The 13,527-nt window shown below is 35.7% G+C and overlaps 2 protein-coding genes across 3 annotated transcripts; both read right to left on the bottom strand.

Annotated features, from left to right (window-relative positions):
- Positions 1–1,030: 1,030 nt before the first annotated feature.
- cflara (CASP8 and FADD-like apoptosis regulator a) lies at positions 1,031–7,130 on the bottom strand. Its single transcript, XM_019122357.2, has 11 exons — positions 6,994–7,130; positions 6,002–6,066; positions 5,349–5,900; positions 5,013–5,118; positions 4,791–4,926; positions 4,233–4,279; positions 4,040–4,103; positions 3,907–3,959; positions 3,709–3,787; positions 2,835–3,351; positions 1,031–2,205 (listed from the first exon to the last, which is right to left on the bottom strand). Exons 3-11 carry the CDS (start codon positions 5,687–5,689, stop codon positions 2,079–2,081), a joined length of 1,470 nt encoding a protein of 489 aa, XP_018977902.2. The 5' UTR covers positions 5,690–5,900; positions 6,002–6,066; positions 6,994–7,130; the 3' UTR covers positions 1,031–2,078.
- A 2,912-nt stretch (positions 7,131–10,042) lies between these two features.
- Positions 10,043–13,498, bottom strand: tmem169a (transmembrane protein 169a). 2 transcript variants are annotated; one of them, XM_019117837.2, is made up of 3 exons: positions 13,054–13,498; positions 12,555–12,845; positions 10,043–11,254 (listed from the first exon to the last, which is right to left on the bottom strand). In XM_019117837.2, exons 2-3 carry the CDS (start codon positions 12,790–12,792, stop codon positions 10,620–10,622), a joined length of 873 nt encoding a protein of 290 aa, XP_018973382.1. In that variant the 5' UTR covers positions 12,793–12,845; positions 13,054–13,498; the 3' UTR covers positions 10,043–10,619. The 2 variants fall into 2 exon arrangements, with proteins under 2 accessions (XP_018973382.1, XP_018973381.1); XM_019117836.2 differs by having other exon boundaries at positions 12,555–12,882; positions 13,054–13,494.
- Positions 13,499–13,527: the final 29 nt, after the last annotated feature.

The following is a 13,527-nucleotide window of genomic DNA, read 5'->3' as shown; positions in this document are numbered from 1 at the left end:
GATCAACATCAATGCATTCAGCATTTTTTATATGAACTGAATTGTGTTTTTCCCTGTAATTTCCCTCCTAGATTTTTCCTTAATTCCACTTCTAAATGACCAACAATCAATTTTTGTATAAACAGCAAATTGTTGTTGTGCACTTGTAGCCACGATAAGTTTGATAGCATCATATAATAATTGCTGTTAGTGTTTGTCTGTTTGATTATGTCTTTAATTGATTTTTCCGTACATTTCTTCCATATGTACATAAGCTAACAGTCACCACTGATAAGCTACTACTAAATATTGAAGAAACTTAAATTTCTGTAAAGTTGTTTTGCAACAATTTGTATCGTAAAATGCGTTATACAAATAAACTTGAATTGAATTGAATCTGAAAAATCACACTCATCAAGTCTCATTCAGCTGTATTTGTAGTTTCATTGTAACCTCTTGTATATTCAATACCTGGTCTTCCACAAGAAAATAGATACACTGTATTGCAAGTCATTATTACTAACACTTTCTTAAAATGTACTGTTTTACCGACACCTGGTGGAGAGGAAAATGTATGACGGCAAATTTATGTCAAAAAGAACCAAACGCTCGCGCCCGCATCTTCTCACCCTAATGCATGCTGTAGGCACGATCACATTTAAACTGCTAACCACATAAAACTTACACATAGACATTTGTACTTAGTGTCAGAAAATTACACACATTTCAGTCATAAGAACGATTGTGTTCTCTTACCGAAATAGATGGATCGGCCCTATATCTTTTCACCGTTTTTTTTTTTTTTTTTTTGTAAATGTAGTGAGCTCGCGCCAACTCTACAATGGTGGAGCATTTTAATATCACTTGTATTTATATTTGCTATTGATGGAGCGTTTTATCATCCCAATAATTCAAATCTTTTCAACGTATTCACTCAAAAGACACTCTTTTTGCAGGTTATTGTTTTTAATGTTTGTAGGTTGTGAAGGGTGACTCATTGAGCTAGCTTGGTGAAATTATTGAAGAAAAAAAAAAAAGACAAAACGCAAAGTAGATTTATAGCTTTTTATTCAAATACTCACTTTCTCTACACATCCCATGCTGCCAAGTGTAATGCAGTTTAGAGAGATTTTCATACTGGTCGCTATTGTTATAATCTGTTAATTCATTTTATTATCTGCTAACAGAAAGCATCCAGTAATCATTTTGTAAGCAAGTCTCTGAAGGGAGATTAAATTAATTATGTGAATATGATAAGTTATTTATTTAAATGACAATTAGATAAAGGCCTATGTTTAAATATTTTAACATTACATTACAATCTGGTTTGATATATATTACAATATACAAATTCTACATATGTCATAAAAACTGATTAGATCAGCCCAAATTGAATCATCAATTCACATCAACTTTTCAAGTCTATGGTCTACTCTATGTTCTGCTCTAGAGAGTGATCGATCGCGCTACGATCCACCACACTCATTAAGGTCACAAAACTCCAGCCTACTGATACAGTACATCAAAACTATCAGACAATAAGGATATATTTGTTAGAATGTGTATATGCATTATTATCAATGTGTATATAGTTTCATATAGAAGAGAAGTGGATTTTTGAACAAGATACTCAAATCTCACATCTTGCATATTAAAAATGTATTCAGTGTACATAATTAATACTACAGCATGATGGAACTATATTTAGCATGTAAATGAATAGAGTTGCTTTCCTTGCACCATTCATCTTTGCCTTGCAACTTTGGAGGATTAAGTCATGTTTTTTTTGTAAAGCTGCTTTAAAGACAATATGTATTTATAAAAGTGCTATACAAATAAACTTCACTTAGCCGGAGTAATGACTGAAGGTATTCTTAAATTAATTAGTGAGGCACTAGCACTGTGACTGCAATAGAGAACCCTGTATCAGCTGCCAATGGAGGTGAAGATACACAAATAAATATAAATAATAATATACAAATACATGAAACACAATGATTACTACGGCAGTATTCAGCTATGCTCTGATTATTCATCCACTATATGGAAAATATTTCCATCCTAAAAAACAAGTATAGGGTGTGTGTGGACATTAAGTGTTACAAATAAAGTTTCTTGCGTAGTGTGTGAGAGAGTTGAAGGTGGTACTGATTCTCAGGATTTTGTTGATTGTAACTAAACACATTTCTCGTCACCTCTTCCATGATGTCCAATAAAAGCATCTTTCTGCAAATTAAAAAAACAAACATTCATAAATATGGATATTTTAATTACAGGAGTTTTATTTTCTGAGAACTCAACTGCAAAAGCTGAAAACGATTAAGCATATACACTTTTTACAGTGACTTAAAGCGTTAAATGTCAGGTCACAAGCAATAATAAATAAATGCCAAAATGATCTCAATTTCGTTATATGTATTTCCAGGATATGGTGCTCCTGTGCGTCATCTAGTGGTTGAAAAATCGTATATAGCAACTTTAACATGCACTAAGAATGAACAATATATCTATAGCATTTATTAATCTTCCAGTAGTTAAATTTCAACATTTATCAATATGTATGCATTTAATAATAATGCACTGTGAACTAACGAACAACTGTATTTTTATTAACAAACAATAATAAGATTACTAAACGTTGTAAAAACATATTGCTCCCTGTTAGCTCATGTCAGTGAATAACTAAATGCTAACAAATAAGATCTTTAAAGTTTTGTAAAGTGAATGTACAGCGTTTTTTATGCGAATAAAATACTACTGCAAGAAAATGTATTATTCATAAAATTGCATGATTTAAAATATTTGCATTGACCACTTTTAAATTAAGTATTTTCTATCATAAACCGTGCCCATACCTCTGACATCCCATCAGAAAGGTAGAATTTAAGGCATGCAGGTAAACCGACTGGTGTCCAGACCCTTCCAGCAGCTTTGCCTCTGCTCTGCACACGCTCCAAAGGAGATCTGTCGACGCTGGGATAGTCCTTGTATTCGCACATAGCCTCCTAGAATAGTGGCATGCTGGCGCATCTGTCTCAAGGTATTCATCATCCATTAAGGGGGTATTTGGGACTTCTGTGGTCCTGTAGATCTGGGTAAAGAATAGTTTGGGTTTACCACATAGAGAGGGACACTGGGTTGGGCTGAAAAGCTGCCTGAGGTCCTCCAGCATGATGCCAAGTCTGCTAGAGTCCGTTGCCAACAGATGAGTGTCCGTTCCCCTGCTGATGATGCAGCAGACAAAGCAACTGACCCCCTGAAGGATCCTGTTGCGGGTCAGGTCTTCCAAGACCTTCTGGGTTTCTTTTAGAGCCAAGAGAGAGTGAAAAATGACCTTGAAACCCAGACACTTGAATGTCTGATTCATCATCTCTGAAAAGACACAACGTAGATGTTTAGATGCAGATGTTTTACTGTAGCACATTAAAGAGCTATAAATTGTGTTCTCTATTAACCATACTTTACCCAATTTGTAATTAAAGGAAAAAACTAAATGCTATGATGAAAATTATGACTTTCTTTAAAAAAAATCAGGGGTGGACAATGGGAGTTTTTAAAAACGTAATCATGAAAGGTGTTTTTTTTTTCTGAAACTTTATGACATCATTGTGGTTGCAAATAAATTTTCCCCAAAAAACCAAGGTCAAAAATCAATCATGTTTGTTATTTATCTCTTAATACATACTCTATAAGACACTTTCATTTTGATACATTGTGACACACACTTACCTCCATCAAAGCCAACACAGTCAATAATCACACACAGACCCCTCTGCTCAGGATTCATTTCATACTGCTCCATGAAAGCCTAGCAGACATACAGGGGGAACATCTTATAACCTACTCAAATAAAATAACCATCAGAAAAGATGATAGACTTTGGCATGATTACTATTTACAGGATTAATTAAGATGATAATTTCTTGCCTGTCGATGTTGTGTCCCTGTTTCAGGTACTGAAACCTTCAAATTTTGAAACTCTAGAAAAAGACCATGTGCAAGTCTTTAATGTTATTCATAGGTAGACAAATATATATTATATACACACACACACACTCACCTTGAGAAAAGCATAGTGTTTGTTTCACTTGTTGAACAGAAGGCTGGCATTGCACAGGGGCGAACTAAAATTAAGGAATAGAGAAACATTTTTATAATAATTAGTAAAAATGTACCCATTATTCAACAGACTGTGTCTACTATAGACTATATCTATTCAATACAGAAATGTATTTCCTTAATGCATGTCTTACCTTAAAGGATTTCTGAACTTTAGGAACTGCACATGGTACATTCTGACCTGAAATGGTAATAATTAATTCTCTTGATTAAATTATGTATTATTAATTTACTAATTATTTGATTTAAATATTTTCAATTTAAGCTTCTTAACTGGTGCCATGAACAAAAGCATCTACAAATGTCAACCATGGGTGCGCTTATGTTTAATGTCAGGTTTTTATTACAATTAAAACAACTCATGAACTTTGCAAACTTTAGTTTCAGCAACTTCTCACCTCGAAAACACTATTTTAAGCAGTCGGCAAAATAACAAAGTAAAAAAAAAAAAAAAAAAAAAAAAAAAAAAAAACACTCAGCCAGCCAAACTTTGTGACAGTAAGACAGGTTTGTTTTGGCAGGTAAAATCAAACATTGCACTATGGATATTGATGTACGTAACAAAACTGCAGAATTAATTTATACATAAAGGCTGCACCCAGTCGTTGCGTAAAATGTATCCCCTGTGTAATTCCCCTACTGACAAGCAATTCAAGCAACTACTAAAAGAAGTGATCTCAGAAATGACTGACCTCTATTCTTGTAGGCCTGAATCCTTTTGACAAGGTCCATTCTGTTAATGTTTGTCAAACACTGTTCAAGCAGGTCTACCTTGTCACATGATACTTCATCTAACTTCTCCAACTCCACTACCACATCTAGAAAGCTCTATGAGAAATCAAATTAAATGACAAACATGAAATAAAAATGCACATTACATAAACCCACCAGAAACAGACAAACTTTTGTCTTACAGTAGCTCTAGCCAGTCTTTCTTTGGGCAGGGTACTGCTCAGGAGAAATATAAGAGATTGTAACTCCTTATTCCCCAGGTTTTCGCTCACTTCTGCCATTAGAACCCTGTATAAAAGAGACCAATTCAAAATAGACATGTGTGGGTGAAAATAACATTCACGGGTATTTCTGCTTGGGTTTTTCACAAGAGAGTGCTCTAATAACCCCAAAAACAAATGTCAGACTATAAAATAAGGTTTTCATTACCATAAGTATTAGTTTCACCACATGGGTTGTTTTTCTCATACAAGAAGGAAATATTTTAGACACTGAGATATGCTATTAGCATAAATTACCTGTAATCTGAGAGGACAGCTCCCTTCTTCAGAATTCCTTCTACCTGTTGTCTGTTGGTACCAAAAACTTTCTTTAGGATATCAAAGCGCTTCATTCGGAACATGAGCTCCATCAGCAGAGCTTGACCTGCTTGAGCTTGTGTCTGTTTGGCAAATGCCAACAAAGCCCCTCTCAAATCTTCCATGCAGATGTTGTTGAACAAATCTGTACAAAGGTACAGTAGTGTTTTACACTCCTCTTTTTCAAGAGATGCAGTCACACAGTTGACTATGTTAGAAAATCCAGCTGCCATTTCACTGTATGACCCTGTATAGATGCTGTAGGTTATATTTTGGGTCATTTTAAAAGGTGGGAGTGTGGAATTTTATTATGCATTTTAAACATCTGTTTGTTTACTTAAGAATATAGTCAGGGGAACATAGCTATTGGTCTTTTTTCTTTTTTTAGCAATTATTGAATGAAAATTGCATTTATCATGATAGTGAGAAAAATCCACTGTAGCCTCATTCATCACATTCTTGTAGAAATCAATAGCCACTTTGGATTTACACCTGTAAAGGGCAAAGCACACACACAACATTACGTTTTTTTTCTCTCTTTCTCTCACAATCAGTGTGAACATATTGAGGACAACTGCAAAGGCCAGACATACCTTCATAGTCCTTAATTTAGAGAGCCAAAATTGTTGGTGGTGTTGCCTGCAGACAGGCTTATCTCCTGGTGACACCAAATAAAAAAAAAAATGTGGCACTTAAAAAGATAAAGCGATTTCATAACCAAACTATGCCTTTGATAGATAGCAAGCACCTGGATATCCTCAAGAAATACAGTGCCTTTAAAAATCTACATAAACTTTCTTATATTAGGATAGATTTAATTTCTTGGGATTTAGTTTACATTTTGGACAACATAATTCACGACTTTTGCATACAGATTCTTGGAATTTATATTAGCATTTCAAAGGCAAAACAAGCCTTAAAAATTCAAGGGGGATCCCGTTAAGAACTCGGTCGCTTTGTTAACCTTTCCACGGGATTTAGTCACATGACTTGGATCATATTCATGAGCGAAGAGAACCCACGCAAATGTCTATCGTGCTTTACAATATGATTCAGATTCTTGGAACTTTTCAAAGGATCAGTTTCACAGCTCGAGCGGTTCGTTCACACTGTATGTGAAAAGCTTCACCCGATACTGATTAGCTAAAAAGATCCGTTTCAAAAGAACGATTCGAACAAAAATGACGTCTTTTGATTAAACGACACGTGTCCAAAGCTTTACGTGTCCAGCTTTATTAGTGACGTGCGCATAGTTAAATGCAAACACTCTGTAAGCACAGATCAAATAAGATAGATATAACGTTAGTCTATTCGAAAAAGCACAAACTACGCCACTGCGTAGAGATAAATGACCTGTCATGCGTCAAAGAATATAACTTACATATCCTATTCTCATTTTAAAACTAGATCAAATTACCTTTGACTGACTGGCTGAATGGCCTTTGACTATGCAACTACGTATTTTACGGAAATGTTATGAAAAGCTAATATTATAAACAAACATTAAGTTAAACTATTACAATATTAATAAAATATACAATTACAACTAATAGAAAGCAGCATATGGCGTTTGCCTAAGTATTACCGTTGACGTGTGGCTTCATCTTTTCGAGGACGTCGAGAAAACAAAAACGAAAGTGAATGACCGAGCCACAAACAAACCACGCCTCACGGTACTATAAGGTAGGGTGGGTCAGATATTCACTCGCGCTTATTCACTCTAACAATATTGACTTTTTATTACACTTAATTAGTGGTGATTCTGTTACAGACCGGTTTAATTAAGGAGGGTCAAGGGAGGGACTGCTTGTTGACAAGCCGCGATGATAACATTTTTTAAAAAGGTTCAGTAATTATATAGTATGGAGTCCCGCACATGACATGCAAGAAAAAATAAATAAATTGTGCGCACGATTTACTAATTCGTTCCCTCAATGTACTAAAACGTGCACACGATTACTATTGCGTCCCCTCGATTTGCTAAATCGTGCGCACGATTTAGCAAATCGAGGGAATGAATTAGTAAATCGTGCACACAATTTATAAATCGAGTGAACGCAATAGTAATCGTGTGCATGTTTTAGTACATTGAGGGAACGAATTAGTAAATCGTGCGCACGATTTAGCCTACTATTTTTTCCTGCATGCCATGTGCGGGGCGCCGTAATATAGCACTGTGGCACATCTTTTACAGTTTGTGGGAGCTGCATAAACTTTAAAAGTTCTGACTTTTTTTACGGTGGAAAAACTGTATCATTGATAGAACAAACGAAACATTCTTTATTATAAATGGTTGGGGAAAAAAAACACACCAAGTGCATACTTGTGAAAACAAAACATGCTGTAAAAACAGTTTGTGCTTAGAAACCATGTTTACAGATAAACAGGAGACAATATTTCTTATGATATACAATATTTCATGTCATTCAAGTGTTGTGTAACAGTTGTAAGGCTGGCCTAACTGCGAAATAAAACAACACAACAGGTCAAGGTCTTGTAATAGGAGCAGCGAGATGAGTGTTGGAAAAGTCCCAAAAGATAAACAAAAAGCAATAATCTCTTGTGCAACAGACTATAATTACTCATTTTAAAAGGCGGTTTACATAAAAGCTGCGCATTTGCAGATCCAATACAATTTAAGCTTTTAATAAATGCATAAATCCAATATTTCAAATATATCCTAATAGTACAACCCTTTTTGTCCTAAAGATATTTGTGAACATATTCAAATGATTCTGATCAGATGCATAGATCTCTTCTAAGATATTTGGTCATTTACAGGGTTCCCACACTTTTTGTGAGACAAGTTTATATAAGCTTTGACTCAGACCAAATCTTTCAATGAATAATGAATCATTCCTTTGTGACTCAAAAGAATCATTCTTACAAATTGGAAGCATTTTTAGTAAAGGAAATCGTCATAGCTAGAAAAGTGTATAGCCTATTAACTTCCGAAGTTTTTATTAATTCTTGTGTTTTTTTCAGGCCATGGAAACCAAAATCCTGGTTTTCCTGGCCAGGACTCTTTTCTTTTTTAGTCTTCAGAAAAACATAATTTTAACATTTCAGTTACCATAGGAAGCCTGTATTTAGTAATGTTACAATACAACAGAATGCCTAGATAAACAAAAGATAAAGTGTATATGAAAAGGAGATGCTATAATTCATACCCCAGAGCTTCTCAGAGCTTAACTATCTATTGGATTTGAGATTTTGAGGTGCAATATGAGAACCAGACCTCACCCAATCAGAAATAGATGCATCGTCCAATAATCTAAATTTTTCTCATAAAAGGTTTTTGAAATGTAAGACGATCTTCTGGGACAACTGAGCCATTATCCTTAATGTGTGTAAAACAGCCTGTGGTTTTTAATGGCTGGCATCCTTGTTGAACACTATTATAGCACCATTGGTGTTACACCTGTGGAAATACAAAGCACCACACTGTTTCAAACACTAACACAACAATTCAGTGATTTAGGACATATCCATACGTGGATATGAACACAATATAAAAAAAGAAAAGTATACAAAAATCACAAAGTGTAAAAGTTAATTTTCCTGCTTATAGTGTAAAATGTCACTGTTTTTTAGTGGTTGATTCAGTTGAAAGTATCAGTCAAACTAAAAGAGGAAACATTATCTGCTTATCAAGTTTCATCAAAGAGTGTATGTAATGTGTGTAAAGATAAATATGAAGCATACTTCTGATTACACAGAGAGTAAACTCTCTAAAGATGAAAGGCATTTCCTTTCATTTCTTAAGATTGTTCATCTAAGTTTCAGTCTTAGATTCTTTATGGTCACTGCTGTACATAAAAACATTTAATCATTTTATGCTACTCTTCTGCATAGAGGAATCTGATGCTTGGAAGTATAAAGTTGCCTTTAATCATATCAGAGCAGACTGACTAAGATTACTGATAAATCCTACGAGAAAAAAATGTAGTCTAAGCAAGTAAGGAGCATATCTGCCATACCTTATTGTCTTCGGATAAAATCTGAAAGTATCAAACTTCCGACCAAATTGAACTTGAGTGCTCTGAATATAAATCATTACTGCAGGCTGACCGCAGTGATTCAGATTAAGGCTGCAGTTCTAAACATTTACACAGTTTTTATTTTTAATAAACTTACATCAGAAAACCTATTGATTATGTTCTAAAACTAATTATTTTAAAATTAGCTTTTGGATATCATCATGAGTAACTGCATCAACAACATTAGTGTTTTTGTCATTCATTTGTATAGCATTTCTATTTTAAATGTGATATGGAAAGATAATGTGCTGAATTCTCTGAGTAACTTGGCCCTATATTTCAGTTTTTGTAAAAAAATTTTTTTTACAATTAATTGCCAAAACGTAAAGTGTTTCAGACTAGGCTAATTCATGGATGATTCTCTGGCAATGTGTACAAATCAATAAAACTGTGCACTTCACCCTCATGTCATTCCAAAACTTACTTTCTTCGGTAGAACGTAAGTTTTTTTTGTTTGTTTTTTCATGTTTTTACAAACCAAAATTGTTAAGAAACCAAAATTCTTAAAAACCAAAAACACAAAAAAATAAAAACACAAAAAAAAGTTGTTAGGAACCGAAATGGTTTAGTTACCAACATTCTTCAAAATTGAAAACACAAATTAAGATATTTTCAATAAAGTCTGAGAGCTCTCTGACCCTTCGTACACAGCAATGCAACTGCAATGTTCCCAGACTCATAATTGTACAAGGACATCTGTAAATGTGTCCTCAGTGGTTCAGCCGTAATTTTACGAATACTTTTTCTGTGCAAAGAAAACAATAATAATATAATTTATTCAACAAGTCTTCTCCCCGAGTTACTGCTCTTTCACCATTTTGGAGAGTATCCCAGAACGTAATCAGCACTTGTTTACATTCAGCGTGCGTAAACAACGTAAACATAACCCTGAAAAAATCTCTTGTGTTCCAAAGATGAACAAAGGTCTTAGGGATTTGGAACGACATGAGAGTGAGTAATTAATGACAGAATTTTCATTTTTGGGTGAACTAACCCTTTAATATGAATGCTCAGGCTTGAAACAAGTTAAATGCTGTCAAAAATCATTTTGACTCATTTTTATGTTGAAAAGAAAATATCCTGTCCAAGTCAAAATGATCTTCTTCAGCAGCATGCCACAGATGCCACTGACAATACATAACTTGTATTAACCAAGAACATCTTTTCAAGTTCACAAAGTAGAAGTGTGCTCAACATCTTCCATCCTCTTCCCCTGGAGGGTCCCGGACAGAGTGTCAGAGTCCAGCAGCTCAACTACATTATACGGTGCACAGTCCTCCAGCCCCAGCTTACCACACATCCACCCACAGAAGCCCTTCTCCAGGTCCCTCACCGCCAACCACCATTCTTCAAAAACCCAGGACAGCTGGGTGACAGCGGCGTACACCCCCATACAGACGCACAACGTCATGATCAGCGCCGGATATAACAGAATGAGCAAGGGACACACCGTGATCTTGTGCAGAAAGCTGCGTTCCTCATTGTAAACCAGGAAGACGTTGTACCAGGTGAGTGTCCCGTAGTAAAACGATGTGATGAAGGAGAGTAGGAAGATGAACGGGGAGCAGGAAAGGCTCCAGAGGAGAACATGAGGCCCCTGGCTGACCCCCAGTGCACAGGGTTTTTGCTTGGCTTCTGCGACCCCGTCACACTCTGCATCTAGACGCTCTTTGGAGCGCGCCATGTCTCTCAGCTCTTTGTCTGTAAGCGTCATATAGATGTCTACCATTTGGCCTTTCCGCTTTCCCCGTGTGATGGTGCCAGTCAAGGTCACAAAACGGCTGTCAGGAGGGATATCCTCTTCTTCTGTGAATGAAAGATAAATATTGAGAAGGATATTGCATGAACAAGAAATTACTATAAATAAATCTATCAGTTATATGGGAAAGAAAGAGGAAATGCAATATACATTGGGTACTTTAATGCATATTAATGCAATATACATTGTGTACTTTAATGCATATTAAAGTTCATAAGCGCTGCTGATTTGTTTACAGCAGAAACCAATGAAACGCTTTACGCGCCACCTGCTGGCCTAGCGTGAATCTGCATCTAGTTCAGCGTGTCAGCTGTTCAATGCAGATAGTTTTATGTATAGTTTCACAAAACTGAAGTCAAACCATTCTGTTTTTGCTTCAAAATGTCGAAATTATACAATCTAATTCAAATTAAAAACTGCTCATGTTGCATGTATACAGCATCTTTGTTTGGATCATGATTAAAATGCAGTGGTTGCCTCTAATTTTAAATGGAAAGAGCACAGACAAAGCCTTATTTTGTTTATCTGAAGAGATTTATTTCATTTTTGTGTTACTTATTTATTTGATTTGGGGCTTGTTTTAAAATTTCAATTTAGTTTTGTTATTTACATTTACATTCTATTGAAATTTTGTCATTCAGCAGATGCTTTTATCCAAAGCAACTTACAAATGAGGACAATAGAAGCAATCAAAACCAACAAAAGAGCAATAATATGCAAGTGCTATATTAGTATATTATTATAGTTATATTCCAATTTTACAAAAAAAATGTACTGCATTTTGTCCAAGCAATAATAAAAGGACATATTTAATTTATAATTTGTCTTAAATTTCATTTTGTTTAAAAATAATAATAAAAAATTGTGAATCGAATCGTGAGTTGAGTGAATCGTTACATCCTTATATTATACCCTTGCTGATAAAATAATTACTTTCTTTCAATAAAATTAAATTAATTTAAATAAATAATTACTAGTACATAAATAGTACATTAAAATGCACTAATGTTTCTAATTTTCAAGACACCTTTACTAGGACTAGAAATTTACAAATATATTATTATTGTATTTTCTGGAAGAAAAATCTATCAACCAGGAGACTGTAAAACAATATCTAGATAGCTGACATAAAATGATCAACAGGTATAAAACATACAAGATAATATCATGTCATATTTAATATGAGGGGACAATTAGTCATGGTCTCAATCTGGTGTGTTCTGGATAGAAATCACACGTGCTGTGGAGCTGGTGACATCATCCGTTTAACCCATTACAGTAAACAAACAAAAGATGAACTGCACTGTACTCGAACAAACATCACAACCCCAGATATCATATTGTCACCTTCGTCAAGTGGAGGACTAAAGGCTCCGTCCACATCCGCCGAGGTCCCCTCCCCAGCATCCTCAGCCTCCAGGTCCGAGCGGTAGATGATCTCTTTCTTTTTCTTTTTCTTCTTCCTCCTGGTGGTGGTCCCCTCCTCCTCTGCTGACCTCTCAAGCGTGTTCACCGGGGTCTCCTCTGTCTCGATCACTCCCTCCAGCTCCACACCAGTGAGGTCTCCAGATGCCCCTTCTCTCATGACTGTGATCCCTGCGAGATTCCTTTATGAAGTCAGTGTACAGCTGGACACACCTGCGTGGAGTCAAGCACCCTTTTAAGATGTTTCCTTCTAGAAGGAGAGAAAAAAAAATCACAACCGTCTGTTATATATGTTACTTTGTCATGCACTGCATCGCAACACATCGCATTTTAGGACCTGGCCCCGTCTCAAGTCACACCCCACGCGAGACTATCTGCTGTTGATTTAAACAATACAGATGTGAGAATGCACGGTCCTTACCTCGAATAAATCCCCAAGCTAACGCGCGCAGCAGAGGTCGCTTGCGTATTTAGTCTATCCCTTGCAAGCGCTCACCACGTGAAACATTTTGGCGCTGGGTTTATTTTTTCGGACAGTACCACACCGAGGACAACGACCCCCCTCCTAGCGCCGCTAATACCATTGTTTGGCCAATCCCCGGCTTGCGCGCAGCGCTCAGTGCGCATGCGCGCGTTATGCGGCGCTCTGCCTAGCAACCGGTGCTCTGCTGGGAGCCTCACTTTTTAAACGAAGATGCCAGAAAAAACACGATTAATCATTTATTCCCCCTGCCTACAACATGATAATAATAATAATTTTAATAAAAGTATGATTTTATATTTTAACACAAGCAAAAATAACCACACTGACATTGACTATCACTCATTCATAATTTAACCACTGGTAATTCATTTAAAGGTATTTTCTGTGTATTGAGTGTAATTTTCTAGTTAA

This window comes from Cyprinus carpio, chromosome B11, assembly GCF_018340385.1.
Source record: "Cyprinus carpio isolate SPL01 chromosome B11, ASM1834038v1, whole genome shotgun sequence".
Classification (NCBI taxonomy): Eukaryota; Metazoa; Chordata; class Actinopteri; order Cypriniformes; family Cyprinidae; genus Cyprinus; species Cyprinus carpio.
Note: the sequence above shows the minus strand (reverse complement) of the source record. Positions and strands in the feature narration are given on the sequence as shown.